This window comes from Gorilla gorilla, chromosome 5 (genome assembly GCF_029281585.2).
Source record: "Gorilla gorilla gorilla isolate KB3781 chromosome 5, NHGRI_mGorGor1-v2.1_pri, whole genome shotgun sequence".
NCBI classification, from domain to species: domain Eukaryota; kingdom Metazoa; phylum Chordata; class Mammalia; order Primates; family Hominidae; genus Gorilla; species Gorilla gorilla.
The window spans coordinates 71,303,040-71,318,355 of NC_073229.2; the positions used below are offsets into that span (position 1 = coordinate 71,303,040).

The 15,316-nt window shown below is 40.2% G+C and overlaps 1 protein-coding gene and 1 long non-coding RNA gene across 4 annotated transcripts in view; one reads left to right on the top strand and one right to left on the bottom strand.

The window, feature by feature from the left end:
* The window catches only part of LOC129534351 (uncharacterized), a 75,580-nt gene extending 73,534 nt beyond the window's left edge, over positions 1–2,046 (top strand). Inside the window, exons 4-5 of the long non-coding RNA XR_010134269.1 lie at positions 1,289–1,569; positions 1,933–2,046. This is a non-coding gene — a long non-coding RNA (uncharacterized lncRNA). The remainder of the gene's footprint in view (positions 1–1,288; positions 1,570–1,932) is intronic.
* GCLC (glutamate-cysteine ligase catalytic subunit) overlaps positions 1–15,316 on the bottom strand; it is a 50,651-nt gene that overhangs the window by 7,363 nt on the left and 27,972 nt on the right. For all 3 annotated transcript variants that reach the window (XM_055391114.2, XM_019029874.4, XM_004044219.4), the window contains exons 4-12: positions 11,281–11,394; positions 9,605–9,663; positions 9,370–9,503; positions 4,321–4,395; positions 3,734–3,850; positions 2,615–2,753; positions 2,048–2,160; positions 939–1,031; positions 524–628 (exon numbers count right to left, since the gene is read on the bottom strand). In XM_055391114.2, the coding sequence (XP_055247089.1) occupies positions 524–628; positions 939–1,031; positions 2,048–2,160; positions 2,615–2,753; positions 3,734–3,850; positions 4,321–4,395; positions 9,370–9,503; positions 9,605–9,663; positions 11,281–11,394 (949 nt within the window). The remainder of the gene's footprint in view (positions 1–523; positions 629–938; positions 1,032–2,047; positions 2,161–2,614; positions 2,754–3,733; positions 3,851–4,320; positions 4,396–9,369; positions 9,504–9,604; positions 9,664–11,280; positions 11,395–15,316) is intronic.

Genomic DNA, 15,316 nt, shown 5'->3' on the forward strand with positions numbered 1-15,316 from the left:
GCCCAGAAACCAAAGGCGTTCACCTCCTCAGCTACTGCCCCACAACCACAGCTCTGCTCCCTCATCACCTGGAGTTGTTTTGCTGGCAAACTCCTCCCAGAAAGCTTGTTTTTTGGTCTTTTGGGGGGCAGATTAACTCCAATTTGTTTTCCTGAGAGTTCAATCCCATCCAAATTCTTCAGAAATATCTCAAGTTCAGTTCTACTGAGGAGACTTTTACCGGCATTCCAGCAGTTACACTTTCCCTCCCCATCCTAATTTAACATTGTAATCAACCTGGGATTTTGTGGTGGATGAAATCAATGTGTAGAACTACTTCTAGCCATCAATCATCTTGAATGGAAAGCGTCTAGAAATTAAGCTTAGGTTTAAAAGAAAATAAAGAATAGGGCTGATGGAGAAACATTTTATTGCAAAGGGTAAACAATTTCAAATGAAATCAGGTTGGAAATAAATAGCATATATAAATAAATGTATCTACAGATAGATCTATACCCATCACCATAAAGAAACATATCCCTACCTTTGACAGTGGAATGAGAAAATCCAATTTGTAGGAAAGGATCACTCTGGTGAGCAGTACCACAAACACCACATAGGCAGAGTTCTCAAAGTCTGTTAATTGCACCTAGACAAGCAGAAGCCCAGAGAAGTTATGAACCAACTACACAAACATGCTCTTCCCTGACCCAGGCCCTTCCTCAGATCATGTCATTCCCAAGCCATCTCCTAATTCCCCATCTGGGTCTGGAAGCCCTTTGCCCACCCACATCTATTCTCAGAAATCAACCCTCCTTAACTTGGACTGACTTGCTACCATGCACATACTTAATTTTTATTTTATATATAAGAGCCTTCTCATAGCAGCATCAGAAGGGTGATGAACAGCTGGCGAAAGAGTACTTTTGAGTCAGTTCTTGCTGATGCATGTGTCTTACCTCCATGGGTCGAAATTCTACTCTCCATCCAATGTCTGAGTTTGGAGGAGGGGGCTTAAATCTCATTGTCTGCCAATTTGTGGACTGAATATTCTGTGATACAAAAGCAGAGAAGAAAACCAACTTTTCACACATCCAGGAAAATATTAAGATGATCTGGTATTTAATTAAGGAAGAAGACTGCTCACTGTCCATACCAAATTTCAATTGACAAAGACAAAAAGGTACAATTTAAGATTTTCTTCGAGTGTGCTCTTTTAGGAAAACAAAACAGCAAGTGTTTAACAAAAGCTATGAGGCCCTATCCCTGCAAGCTTAATCTCACCCAGCTCCTACTCCCTATCTCCCAGCTACAGAGCAGCATCTGAAGAGCCACGGGGCCCCCACCTTCATCCCTGAGAATTTTAGGAGCCAGCCTGCCTTTCCAGGTGACACTGGACACTTTCATCTGAGAACCCTGTCACACGACAGTTGTTTCCTTTCTTCCTACTCTCCTGGGAATGCTGCTGCTTCGATGACCCAAGAGCCTAAGAAGGGTAGCTGTTTCTCAATACACTGAGAGAGAGTTCTTTCTCGGTCCTGACCATCTTGGGACCCGATGGCAAGACTGGAAGGATTTATATCTCCTTTTGTGAGTTTGGTGGGGGAAAGAAAGGGGATATAGACGGTATTTCAAAAGGTATATATGTCAATGTCTACATATAACATGACACAGAAATAAATCTATGAGAAGTCTACCTACAAAAAAAAAAAGGTGATATGTCTGAAGCACTGAAATAACTGATCAGGTTATTTTTTGTGCAGTGTATGTTTGAATTTTTCACCACTAGGCAAATAAGAAAATACTGAACAATAAAAAAAAAATTAGAATCAGTGAGATAAACAGTAAGAATCATAAAATAAGAGTACTTGAAACCGATTTTTTATTTGTCCAAGTTCTTTACTGCACTGGGTAAATGAAAGTCTTATGAAATTTCTTTTGTGTTCTCCACAGGTACAGAAAACTGCCTCCCCATGTTGGTTTGTGAAGTGAAATGCATATAAAACAGAGGATTCCAGACTCTCAGAAGTCAATACATAAATAAATAAAAATAAAACTGAGAAGATACCTCAAAATGGTCAGACTCATTAGCATCATCCAGGTGTATTTTCTCTTCAAACAGTGTCAGTGGGTCTCTAATAAAGAGATGAGCAACATGCTGGGCCAGGAGATGATCAATGCCTGCAAAAAGAGATCACATGGGAACTCACTGCAAAGCGAGAGATACCACTTCCTCTTAGTCCAGAAAGATGACAGGATAGCTCAGGAAGTTTGAAGAAAGGGTGTCTAGAAGCTTGAAATAGCTGGTTTGATTAGTATCCTCACCTCACCCAGTATTTTATCCTGCGGACACTGCGGGAGTGTCAGCGTTTTATTCACTACTTACACAATGCCTGCTGGGGCACTGGTGTGGACCTAGACACAGACCTCCAAAGTAAGCTCCTTTTGCTAAAAGTCAAGAAAATCTCACAAGTATTTGGAACCTGAAACTTTAGGAACAAGCAGCCTCATGAGAAAAGTTAAAGACTTTGCACTAAAAATAGAAACCAGACCAGGAGTCAGCAAAAAAGTGTAAAAGAGCTTTGAAGAACTAAAGGCGTACATTCAAACCCAGAAAGATGGAGTAGAAACCCACCTTCCTGCAACAGCTGTTCGTAGATCTCTTTATCTATCGTCAAGTCGATGTCATTATATTTCTCACCACACTTAGATAAATAGCTGTCTATTGAGTCATATCGGGATTTACTGATCCTATAGTTATTGTTCTTCAATGGCTAAAGATTAAAAATATATATAAATGAATATGCTATATAAAATGAGTTGAATATATTTTTATATATGATAATTATATAAAAACCTCAACATAAGATACAGAAAAAAAGTTAGTGAGCCCTAAAAAGTATTACTAAGGAAAATTATATTTTTTAAAATCTGAAGGCAATTTAAATACCCTTTTTTTCTGGTATGATTTAAATATACTTTTATCTTTTAAAAGCAGATCACTTTCATTCTTATTAAGCTAGGGAAAATAAATACTAAGGTTAAAAGCAAATAAATAAATCTATAATGTAAGATAAACCTATCAAAATAATTATCCTTTAAAGTTTATTTCTACTTAGAAAGCATGTTCAACAATTTATGAACAATTACATGAAGACCAGAGCAGTAGTAGTATAGCCCTGGTTGAGAATATCAAAACCACTTATGAGGGCTCCTTTAAAAACACCCTTGTTCAGGTCCCATCCTAGAGATTCTTATTTAGTAGGTCTAGGATAGGGTCTGGGTGTCTATTTTCAAAGATTTCCATGGGTGGTTCTGATGCACACCCCTTGTTGGAGAGATGCAAGGGTTACTTTACAGTTCAACATGCAAACAAGAGGTGCCATCTCACCCTTATTAGTCAATGCCTAACCTTTTACATGGAAAAAGAATCTCTGACAACAAATTATACTTTCCACGGCAGAAAGCACCATATACAAAACACTCAGGTGGCACCAAAAAGCCTTTTGGTAAAAACAGTCATCAGCACTTCCAAAATATAGAAAAATCACACTACTAATTTTAAATGAAGCTAAAACAAATACAGACATCAACATACGATAAAAATTAACTCCCCACCTAGACCAAATCTTTTTCCCCATTTCAGATAAAAATTGCAGGGAGACATCCTGAGTAGTTACAAAAGATCCATTTTACCTGCTTGATTTAAAAGGGCTATTAAGGAAAAGGGCTATTAAGGAAAAACAATTCCCACCTCCAGTCCTCGCTCCTCCCGAGTTCTATCATCTACAGATGCAGAAATTACTCCCCAGCGACAATCAATGTCTGACACATAGCCTCGGTAAAAGGGAGATGCAGCACTCAAAGCCATCTAAAAACAAACAAAAGTCAGCTCCTGCAAATTCAAGGTGTCACTTACATGCTAAAAAAAGCTCCATGCAGTTATATTTCTGATCAAAAAGCATGTTTATGCAACCCATACAGAGCTCCACCACATGTACCTGTGCCTATCTTACAGTGAAATATACCAGGAAGAATCCAGTTCCTTGGGTTTGATTCACTTAAATCATCCTCTCTCTAATGTGAGGACATGAAGTACGGGGGAGGGAAAATGGCCACATTCAAACTTCACATTTAACAAATCAATGTTGTACTAGCAAGAGTAAACTTCTACAGTGTAGACTCTCAGTTCATTATACCTAAACCTACATACTATTTATATTAGTCCATCTCTGACTGAGGTCTTAACTGGACTTAAATAGCACACTGTCAGTAAATTCTGCACATGCTATCTTATTTCATACGAAGTAGTATTTAAAATAAGAGGTAATTTCTACTCACAACAATTGGACAGATAGTAGCCAACTGATCATAAAGGTATCTGGCCTCAGATATACTGCAGGCTTGGAATGTCACCTGTTTAAGAATTGCAAAGTTATTAACACCAAGGAATCATTAGCATGCTCCCCAAGCAGTGAAGTCAGAGAAGGAAGGTGCTGGGGAGAGGGGCAAGTTAACAATGCTTCATTAATGGCAACATTTAACGCAAGAGTTTTGTTTAAAAGTTGTCTTAGGTGAATTTAACTAGAAAATGGTATTTAATTATGTTCCACTGCCTATAGACAACTAATATAAATAACCAAGGTCCTAAGTGAAATAAGATTAAATAGTCAAAAAAGAAAAATAAGACACAGACATACGATGACGTTTAGCAAAGCATTTTCTCTTCTACTGGCTTGTTGCCTTCCTATCCCTTCAGTCAGTGAGGGATGCAAAAGGGATTTGGACATGTTAACTATTGTTTTCTTTCTTTCTTTCTTCCTTTTATTTTTTTGAGATGGAGTCTTACTCTGTCGCCCAGGCTGGGGTGCAGTGGCACACTCTCGGCTCACTGAAAGCTCCACCTCCTGGGTTCACGCCATTCTTCCGCCTCAGCCTCCCGAGTAGCTGGGACTACAGGTGCCCACCACCATGACTGGCTAATTTTGTTTTTGTATTTTTAGTAGAGATGGGGTGTCACCGTGTTAGCCAGGATGGTCTCGATCTCCTGACCTCATGATCTGCTCGCCTCGGCCTCCCAAAATGCTGGGATTACAGGCGTGAGCCACCGCGTCCGGCCAACTATTGTTTTCAAACTTCACTGGTGGCAGTATGGTGAAGAGCTTGGAAGGGGGAAAGACTAGAAAGACAGGGAAGCAGTTAAAATACTGCACCTGTCAAGGAAAAGGCTGAGGAAGGATGTGGGGAGAGTGATACTAAAGTCAAAGTAGCAGGCACTGGTGACCAAGGGGAGACTGAGAGTAGGGGATGGCTTAGGTTTTGGCTTGGGTGTTCAGAGGTTAGAGATAAAGAGGTGTCATGACATGATGGACTTACGAGGCCAAGAGAACAGACAGAAAAAGAGGCCCTCTAAGTGGCTAGGTCTTCAGGGCTGGTGCCCAGAAGAAAAATCCGAGTTGTAGAAAGACCTGGGGAGTAGGCTCAGAGAATGTCCTGAAGATGGGGAGATCACCCAGGAAGCCTGCACAAGGATGGTAGGTAGGACACTTAAGAGTTAGGCAGAGAAAAAGATCATATAACTTGGTGAGCATAAATTCTTTGTTACCCAACAGAAACCAAAAAAAAAAAAAAAAAAAAGACCTGCTTTTTTTCCCAAGACCGTAGAAGGGGCAAGGAACACAAATTGTGTTTGTTAGCACATTTGTAATAACTGCAAGTTGGGAACAGTTTTAATCTCCTCTGTTGTTATTCAATAATGACAGTTTGAATTTCATGTTGTTATTCATTAATGACAGCTTGAATTTAGTGTTGGTACACGACATAATTTCAGTGTTTAAGACTTGAAATAACAGCAGCTAAGTGAATACTTTACTGTTATAATCTCAACCTGTTAGTTCCAATGGTTTTAGCTAGATCGCAACTTTGTTTTCCACAGCAGGCAATGTCTATTGGAGACTCAAGTTTGCCTGATCAATTATAACCACATTTCATGTCAATGTGGAGACTATATTAACTAGTCATTACTAATTTAATAATTAATTCAACACAGAGAAAAGCTGTGTCATAGGCATCAAAGAATAAGAGTTTCAAAGGTTAAAGTAGACACAAATTGATAAGGGTTGGCAATTAAGTCACTGATAACCAAACCAAGGGCAGTTTCTGCAAAGAGGTGGGAACTTGGAAATCGCTTTGCATATGGCATGAAATTACATGAGCAGTGAGGAAATGGGAGCTGGTACGCAAAGTCTTTATGCACTTATTTGCTGAAGTGGAAGCTCCAGAAGGACGGGGATCTTTCTTCCCATTCTCTATCCCAAGTGTGCAGGACAGCATCTGATACCTGGTTAGTGCTTAACAAATGAGAATCTTGGAAAAAAAAAAAGGGCGGGGGGTGCTAAAGAAGATAACATGTGGTCAAAGGTATGGTGAGAAACCTGAAAGACCGGGACCCCAAAGGCCAAACTGACAAGGCATTGAGAGTTTAAAAAAACCAAAAAACAAAAAACTACGTTTCCCAAGTATTTTGACTAAAGAATTATTTTGAACATGCATCTCTTAGTTTTTTTAGGTCTTTTTTGTGTTGCTCTTAGGTATTTGAGTATGTGTCATTTTTGTTTTTAAAAAGATACTATGAGAAGCAGGTTTTCTTTCCAGTTTTTCAACGGGCTTCTCTTAGATGGCCTAGTATACAATACATAATTCGTAGGTGAATCCTGGGAAATTCAACCCCAGAGAAGTATACAACAGTGAAGTGACTTAGTTATTTTAAATGCATTTAGTAATTAGCTTTCTTAGTCTACAGCTGATATGCAATCAAATTAAATAGGACATCACTGTGGATAATGGCTTTAATGGAAGGAAAAAAGTTCTTATACCTTAAAAAGCTATGAATACATGAGTAATTTGGGCTTCTAGTGTCCTTTTGAGGCATCATATGAAGGAGACACACAATGTTGCTAGGAAACTGATGGGGGTGGGGTTGGGGGTGGAGGGAGGAACTAAGGAAGATATATGTTAGAAACTGAAACATCTAATCTAAACTTTATCTACAACCCAGATTTGAAGTCACATGACTTTGGGGGGGTGGGAGGGGCTACCATAACCTGTCATGAACTTAGTGCTTTTTTTTTTTTTTTTTTTTTTTTTTTTTGAGACAAAGACTTGCTCTGTTCCCCAGGCTGGAATGCAGTGGCACGATCTTGGCTCACTGCAACCTCCGCCTCCCAGGTTCAAGCGTTTCTCATGCCTCAAACTCCTCAGTAGCTGGGATTACAGGCACATGCCACCACGTCTAGTTTTTGTATTTTTAGTAGAGATGAGATTTTGCCATGATGACCAGGCTGGTCTCAAACTCCTGACCTCAAGTGATCTGCCCACCTCAGCCTCCCAAAGTGCTGGGATTACAGGTATGAGCCACCGCGCCTGGCTGTGAACTTGGTGCTTTTTAAGTGATTCCTGAAAAGCCCCAAAACAGTCAATAATTTGAATGTGGTTAAAATCCTTTTTGTTTTATACAGTAAGTCTTCCATTAGCCTTACAAAATTACTTTAAAACTATTTTTTCTACTTTACTAAGTAGTTTCTTTTTTTTTTTTTCCCATCTCTCTAATGATACATAATAGATGTATACAGTTTCAGGGCACATGTGATAATTTAATACATTCATATAATTTGTAAAGATCAAATCAGTGTACTTGGGAAAGAAGCTGGTTTAGTGTTCCACTGAAGAGATATAAAGCAGGGATTTCGGTGGTGAACTGGCAAAATTCATTTCATTTGCCACACACTTTATCTGAGCTAATGATTTTTTTTAAGTGGAGTAGTGAAACTGTACATGTCGCTGGGAAAAAGAAAACAATCCTAAGCTTACACTAGATGGAAAAATTCTATCTACAAGCAACAAAAATATTTATCATCTACCATTAGGAAGCATTTACTGGTATACATACAGCGTTTCAGTGGAAAGAATATCCCTTTGGAACCATATCAGAGAAACTATGTGGTCCTTGGCAGAACACCCTGGTTTAATATTAAACCAAGAAAAGGCAATCAATACTCTAACAGCACTTATACAATTTTAAAACCATGTACTGTAAGCTCTAGAACTTAATGGTTTTCTTTAGAAATACTTGTAATTAAGTTAGGAAAACAGGCAGTTAAAAGTCGAAAGATCTCTTTTTTCGTGAAGTGTGATGGTTTACGTTTATTTGGAAGTCACATATTTTATACTACCTATAAATGTCAAGAAAACAGAAAGAAATTATCCTTGGCCATGCTATTTAAACACATTCAGAATGGAAAAATCTGATTCCAGCATTCAATTTGGATTATACTTAGTTTTGAAAATAAACAGACCAGAGATATATGCACAAGAAGTGTGTGTGCACACTGCAGCTGTTTCAGGTGAAGGAAGGCTGGGTTCTGGGTCTCTGCACTGAGAGCAGTCAGGCTGGCGGCTCAGAGGGGTCTTACATGGGTCCAGGCTCTGCACAGCCCCGTGCCTCTAAGGACGCTGTTTTGAATCAGCTGAAGTAATCACAACTGGATAAAATGTCCTTGGACATTAAATAACAAGCAACCTCTCTCTTTTACTTCTGTTAGTTAAGGCAATGAAATAAATATTAGCTTAGAGTCAGACCTAGAAGGGTACTTAATATCAGCCCTTCTTTCAACTGATGAAAAATCTGAGCCAAAAGAAGTAAAGGGAGTTGCCCAAAAACCTGAGTAGTGACAGAGCCCAAAGCCAACTGCAGGCTTGTGTGTGGCCACCTGATGGGTTCCATGCTCTTCCACTCTGGTCCTAAGTGAGCTTGGACACACTCACTGCCAGGGGCACCATCATTTAAACAGATCCAGGAAAATTTTTAAATGGGTAAACAGAGACAGGTTCCTGTATACTTTACTCAGGGGCAAGACAAACACAAGCTGCTAAATATTTATTCTTTTTATACCACTAGACAGCTTTGCACAAATCCCCTGGATCACAAAATCACTGGAATACTTCCATCAGAGCTCATTTTCAGAGTTTTGAACAATATTTAAACCACCTCACTAGCCTGTCACGAGATGGCAGTAAAAACCAGGCATATAAAAAGAGAAGGGAAACAATGACAGAATATATTGCATTTTAAGTTAACTGAAATTACAGTTATAAAGGTATATATACCGTATATACCTTTGTGATGAACAACAGAGTCTGTAGAACTATTAGTCATAGACAGCTTCCAATGAATTTACTGATATAATTTCATTGTTTTTCAGAAAGGCATACCAGTTACCATTTCAACCTCATTAAAATGTGATTTTTGGAACAGGAAACATGCATATATAAAGAAGTTAAAAAACAGAAATGGATGGAACACTTTGCCTCTCTGTATATTTGAAACTATACCTGGAGACAGCAATTGCCCATTCCAAATCCCATGGCATCCATGTAAATATGATCCGGCTTAGAAGCCCTTGAAGCTTCATCATCCTCAGGAAATATTTCTATAAATGGAGATGGTGTATTCTTGTCCTTAAATACTGTATTATAAAAATACAAAAATAAAAATGGTTTAGAATCCAGGATTAAACAACGATTCAACATGTCTCTCTCCCACCCCACCACCTCTCAGTAGACTTACTTGGTACATTGATGACAACCTTTTCTCCTCTCCTATGTCGTATATTTCTTGTTAAGGTACTAAAACAGACAACCAAACGTCATAAATTGGTCACCTAAGAGTCATCGTGTAAAAGAAGAATTTGATTACATACAAGTAAGTGGAATGAAATCATACCTCAAATTAGTTCTCTAAGACAACTCAACAGAAAATGTGTCTGTGGTGTCAAGACACTACAAGGGAACTTTCTGATTAAAGATTTTGCATTAGTATCAATTCTTTGGCTCCTGCTTGAGAATGCCGTTCTGTCTCCTGCTCAACCCCTGCTCCCAAGGCTCCCTGTAACTTACCAAATCAATTCAGGTGTTCAAAGTCTGCCATGGTCTGCTTTCACTGTTTGCAACATGTCCCAAATTAACTCCAAAGACTTGGTCAAACTTTAGTACCCACTTTGCCCAGGCATCTCTGGAGCCCCAATACCTTGCTCCTCCCTCCCTCAACTCTGCAGGATTAATAATTATCCTGAAGACTCATGCTTGTTTAGTCCAGAAGCTACCAGGCACACAGTGGCCACTGAGTACTTGAAATATGGCTTGTCCTAATGAAAACATGCACATGCTGTGAGAGTAAAATATACACCAGATTTTGAAGACTCCGTACAAAAAAAATGTAAAATTACTTGTGAGTAAAGGATTACATGGATCAAATGATAACATTTTTGGACGTTTTGGGTTAAACAAAATATAAAATTATGTTCATCTGGTTTTTACTTTAATGTGGCTATGAGAACATTTACAATTACATGTTTCTATGGGCAGTGCTGCTATAGACTCAGCTTAAATGCCACCTCTTCCGTGAAGCCTGCTTTGATTCCCTCAGTCAGAAGCACCTTACTTTCTCCAAGAAGGATTTCTGGTGCATCTTTTGACATCTGTCATAATCTATCTCTTCTTGAGCAGCTGAATTATTTTTATTTTCCTTTAAACACATGACAACATATGAAGTTAGAAACTACGTCTACAAATATCTGTCTTCCCCAAAAGGCTCTGCACATAGCAAACGTGCGGGCCTGTTAAAGGAATGGACGCTGAGAAGTCTCCATGTTCCCACTCTGGGTCAGGAGCCTAGGCTCAGGATGACAGATGAGCATGCATTGTACAAAGCTAAGATCAGACTAGTGAGAGCCTTAAAGCAACTTAAAACCTCAGAATTGAACGACAAACCAACAGAACTCGAAGTTAATGGAAGAGAGTGCCTATTATATATATCAGGTCCTGCACCTATTTTATAAGTTATATATAGAGTAAGATGGGCAGACAGATCACAGATACTGATGGTTAGAGAGAGGACAAAAAAGGAGAAATAACTAAGAGAAAAAAAAATCCCAGTAGGCATTTACAGACCTAGGACTGAAAATAATCTCCCTATTAAAAGAGTTATTCGCAGTGGCTCAGCGAATAACTTTGTGACGACTTGGAGAATTGACAAATCAAGCCTGGTGCATGCATCAACAACCAAGAAGCCTGGGGGTACTGAAGATGTGAACAGGTGCACATCTGCTATCTTCTCTGGTTACTTAGGAAGAGAGCCAAAACTCAGTTAATGCTCAAAAAGGATTTCTAGACAGAAACACTATACTCTCAGAAGTCAGGGGTCTAGTGAAGGGCATCTGCATTTCAACACAAAGCCATACTCACCTGAAGCGAGGGTGCTTGTTTATTGCTTCATCTGGAAAGAAGAGGGACTTGGAAGCTCCTCCTTCCACTGGGTTGGGTTTGACCTCGGGCAGTGTGAACCCAGGACAGCCTAATCTACAACAAATTGAAGAACTAAATAGATGGGATTTGTTTTCAAGAATTAATTGTGTGCAGTCTTGCCATCACTGCACCTGCCAAAGACACCTCATTTCTAGTATCCCCTTTTCAGAGGGCTTTGTGTTTACAAAACAGATGTTGTGTAAATACTGTGCCCCTTTACAACCACTCCCCACACTTCTTGCTCACAAGGATCTTCTTTTAATTCCAGCCCACTACTAACTTCATCCAAGTCTCCACTCACTCACAAACCACACAGCACTTACTCGGGAACTCTCCATCTCTTCATCTAATAGGAAGGACTGATAGCACAGAAGTCATTTCCCTTGGTCACATCAGCTGTCATGGGTGACAGGTGTCCCCTACATGGCCTATGAGGTGTCTTCCTTTTCCATCTCTAAACTCTCAGATTATCTTTGGACCTGCTGCATGGCACCACTGCCTCCCACTTCCTGGTAGGCTCTGTTTGAATCTGGAAGGAGCCTGTTTTTTGCCTCTATAGGTCACCTCATGAGTCCCTCAAGATTAGGGAGTGTCTCTGCAGGTGTCCCCATCTACCCCTGAGATCACCCTCTGAAGTCTGAAACCCAATCCTATTCTCTTACTTGACTTAAGGAGCTCTAATTTCAACACAGAAAAATGAAGCTCCATATTTATTCCTAAGTGTAAAGCTCAAATTCTACATCACTTTTAGTGATGGCCCCAGTTTTTCCAAGTTAGGAATGTGAGGTCCATATTACATGTGCTGTGAGGGAGGACAAAGATAAGCGAAAGCCAAACAAGGGAGGAGTTTTAAATTAGTGGGAAGAAACTTTTGACTTGAGGGTCAAGACTAGCTCATATCTTTTTAAAAAAAATTTTTTTTTTTTTTCTGAGACAGGGTCTTGCTCCGTCTCCCAGGCTGGAGTGCAGTGGTGCAATCATAGCTCAGTGCAGCCTTGAACTCCTGGGCTCAAGTCATCCTCCTGCCTCAGGCTCCTGAGTAGCTGGGATTACGGGCATGAGTCACTGTACCAAGTTGTTTTTTTTTTTTTTTTTTTTTTTTTCCAGGGACGAGGTCTTACTATGCTACCCAGAATGGTCTTTAACTCCTAGGCTCAAGAAATCCTTCTGCCTCAGCCTCCTAAAGTACTGGGATTACAGGCACGAGCCACCACACCTGGCCATCAATGCCTTATTTTTAACCCCTACCTTTTCTTAATATAAAATAAAGTATCTGTTGGCTGCCCATATCCACCTTGTAAACAATTGAAGGCAGTGATCTTATCTAGAAAACAGTTCCCAACTACAAGGGTTCTTGAGAATTCTTGAAGCTATGTGCATTATTTACTATGAGCCTACAACCTTAGGAATAGTCCTTTGGGAGAGTAATAAATTTAAATCTGAGGGGATTCCTTGCTCACCAGAATCAGATTGGATGAAGACAGAATGAGAATGTGTTTGTGTGGAAGGGAGAAGGTAGAATCAGAACTTGCATCTTCGGACACCTACGGCACTGCTTCATTCTAGACCAGTGCTGTCCCACAGAACTTTCTGGAGTGATGGAAATGTTTAATATCTCCACTATCCAAACCGACGTGGTAGTCACTAACCACGTGGCTACTGAGCCCTTGAAATGAGGCTAGTTCCCCAGTCACATCAGGAACTACAATTTTCATTTTATATAATTTTAATTTTAAATAGTCACATGATTACTGTTTTGGACTAGAGTTCCACACTATAGATCTTTGCATCTTTATAAAGTCATCCTGTTTACACTTAAGAACCAGAGCACTCCTTTCTCTCTTGATCCTATACTACAACAAAACTTTATCATTTATTGTGGATGTATAGGGAGGCTTCTAACCACTAAATAACTAATAATTATTGTTTCAAGTCCCAAAATACCTTCCTATATGGACAGGGTATAAAAAATTACACATATAATTTTTTCTAAATTACAGGTTTTTAGAATAAAGCTTATTCCTCTGTCTCAACTCTCCCTTCACAATGACTTAAGATGCTGAATCTTTTTATTTTTATTTATTTATTTATTTTGAGATGGAGGCTTGCTTTGTCACCCAGGCTGGAGCAGAGCGGCACAATCTCAGCTCACTGCAACCTCCACCTCCCAGGTTCAAGCGGTTCTCCTGCCTCAGCCTCCAGAGTAGCTGGGATTACAGGCGCATGCCACCATACCTGGCTAATTTTTGTATTTTTTGTAAAGAAGGGGTTTCACCATGTTGGCCAGGCTGGTCTCGAACTCCTGACTTCAGGTGATCCGCCTGCCTCGGCCTCCCAAAGTGCTGGGATTACAGGTGTAAGACACCATGCCCAGACACTAAATCTTTTTTAAAAAGGCAACTATCCCATATGGAACCATTCTCAAGGTAAGGGGCACATTAGGCTTAACCCAAAACTTTATTTTCTGGCCCAGAAGGAAACACCACTGCCCATCAATCCTATATATTCTTCAGCTTTAATATATAAAACAGTTCTGGTTTGTGTTACAAATCCCCTCCCACTTTCTTAATTTGCTAAGTGAAATGTACAACCCTCTTAATGTTAAGGGGAAAAAAATGAAAATATAAGGTATTAAATTTTCCAGTTCACTAGAAGTTGTCATTTAACATCTGTAACCTACTCCTTGGCCTCTACTCTAGTACTCTAAGGTTTTCAGGACAATGACCTATGGCAAAAGCCTTGATGTGTCTTCTCTCCCCAGCAGTTCACCGACTCTGTCATCTTTTAAATCACCCACTTTTCCTATCACCAGCACCCACGGGCATCCAGGCAGCCCCTGTCTCCCCTCAGGGAGCTCCCTCACTCACCTCCTAGTAAGCCCTGGCACCAGCTCCACAGCTACTCTCACACTACAGCCCAAGTGAGGGCTGCAAAGCAAAAAGGGGATGCCATCTGCCCAACCCAACCTTTCCAAGGCCTTCAACTGCTTTTAGGAGAACAACTAAAATTTATGGTTAACCTGACCTGGCCTGCCAATTACCTGCCAGCTTCCCTTTACCCCATACCTGCACTTCCTCCTCAGCCTCCTAGTCACACTGGCCAGCTTGCTTTCTTCTAGTTCCCAGGAAGTCCCCGCTTGTTTGGTTCATCCTAGGACTTCTACACACACTGCTCCCCCTCCCTAAGACTGTCCTCCGCTCCCCATTCCTATTTCACTCCCCCTGGAACCTTGGACATCCCACCCCCTCCCCCTCCACCCACCAGAGTCCACTGGATACCTAGGTTGTACTCTTTGCTCCCCATCTCCTCCTGCTAGCACAGCCCCACTTTGACGCTTATGAATCTATGGGTATTTGATTGTTCTTCAACCCCCCCAGCTCCACAGAGACAGAGCTGTCCGTCTTCACTCATGAGAGCATGCCCATTCTGCCTACAGCAGGCACTCAAGTGTCTGAGTGAATGGCAGGGCCAATGATTTTTCACCTCCTCTTTCAAACATTAGGTTGAAGAAATGTGCCCACTCTAATCAAAACAAATCTGTCCACCCTCACCCAGCTGGGTTTTTCCTTCTGGGGGTGGAGAGAGAAGTGACCTGTACATACAGAATGAAGGTATCACAGAAATAGAGATGCTTCTATAAATGTTAGATGGCTGGCTTAAATAAGTTTTCAACTATTTAGATGTTACAGTAGAGATATAAAAAAAAAATAGAATTCCCATTTAAATGCCCCTCTGAGGCCAATGATATGACCCTGAATGGCTGATGGACACGTATCAGAGAAAAGGTATAAAATTAGTTCAAAGTGTTCTCCACCATTGATACCAACCCCCAGAGCTCCTTTGAACTTTGAGGAGCTAAGTATACTGTCACCATCTGACAGACATCTAGCATAGATAAATCACATTCATGTTTTGGCAGAAATGTATTTTTACATAGAGGTTCTATGTATAATACATATGATATTCATGTACCTCA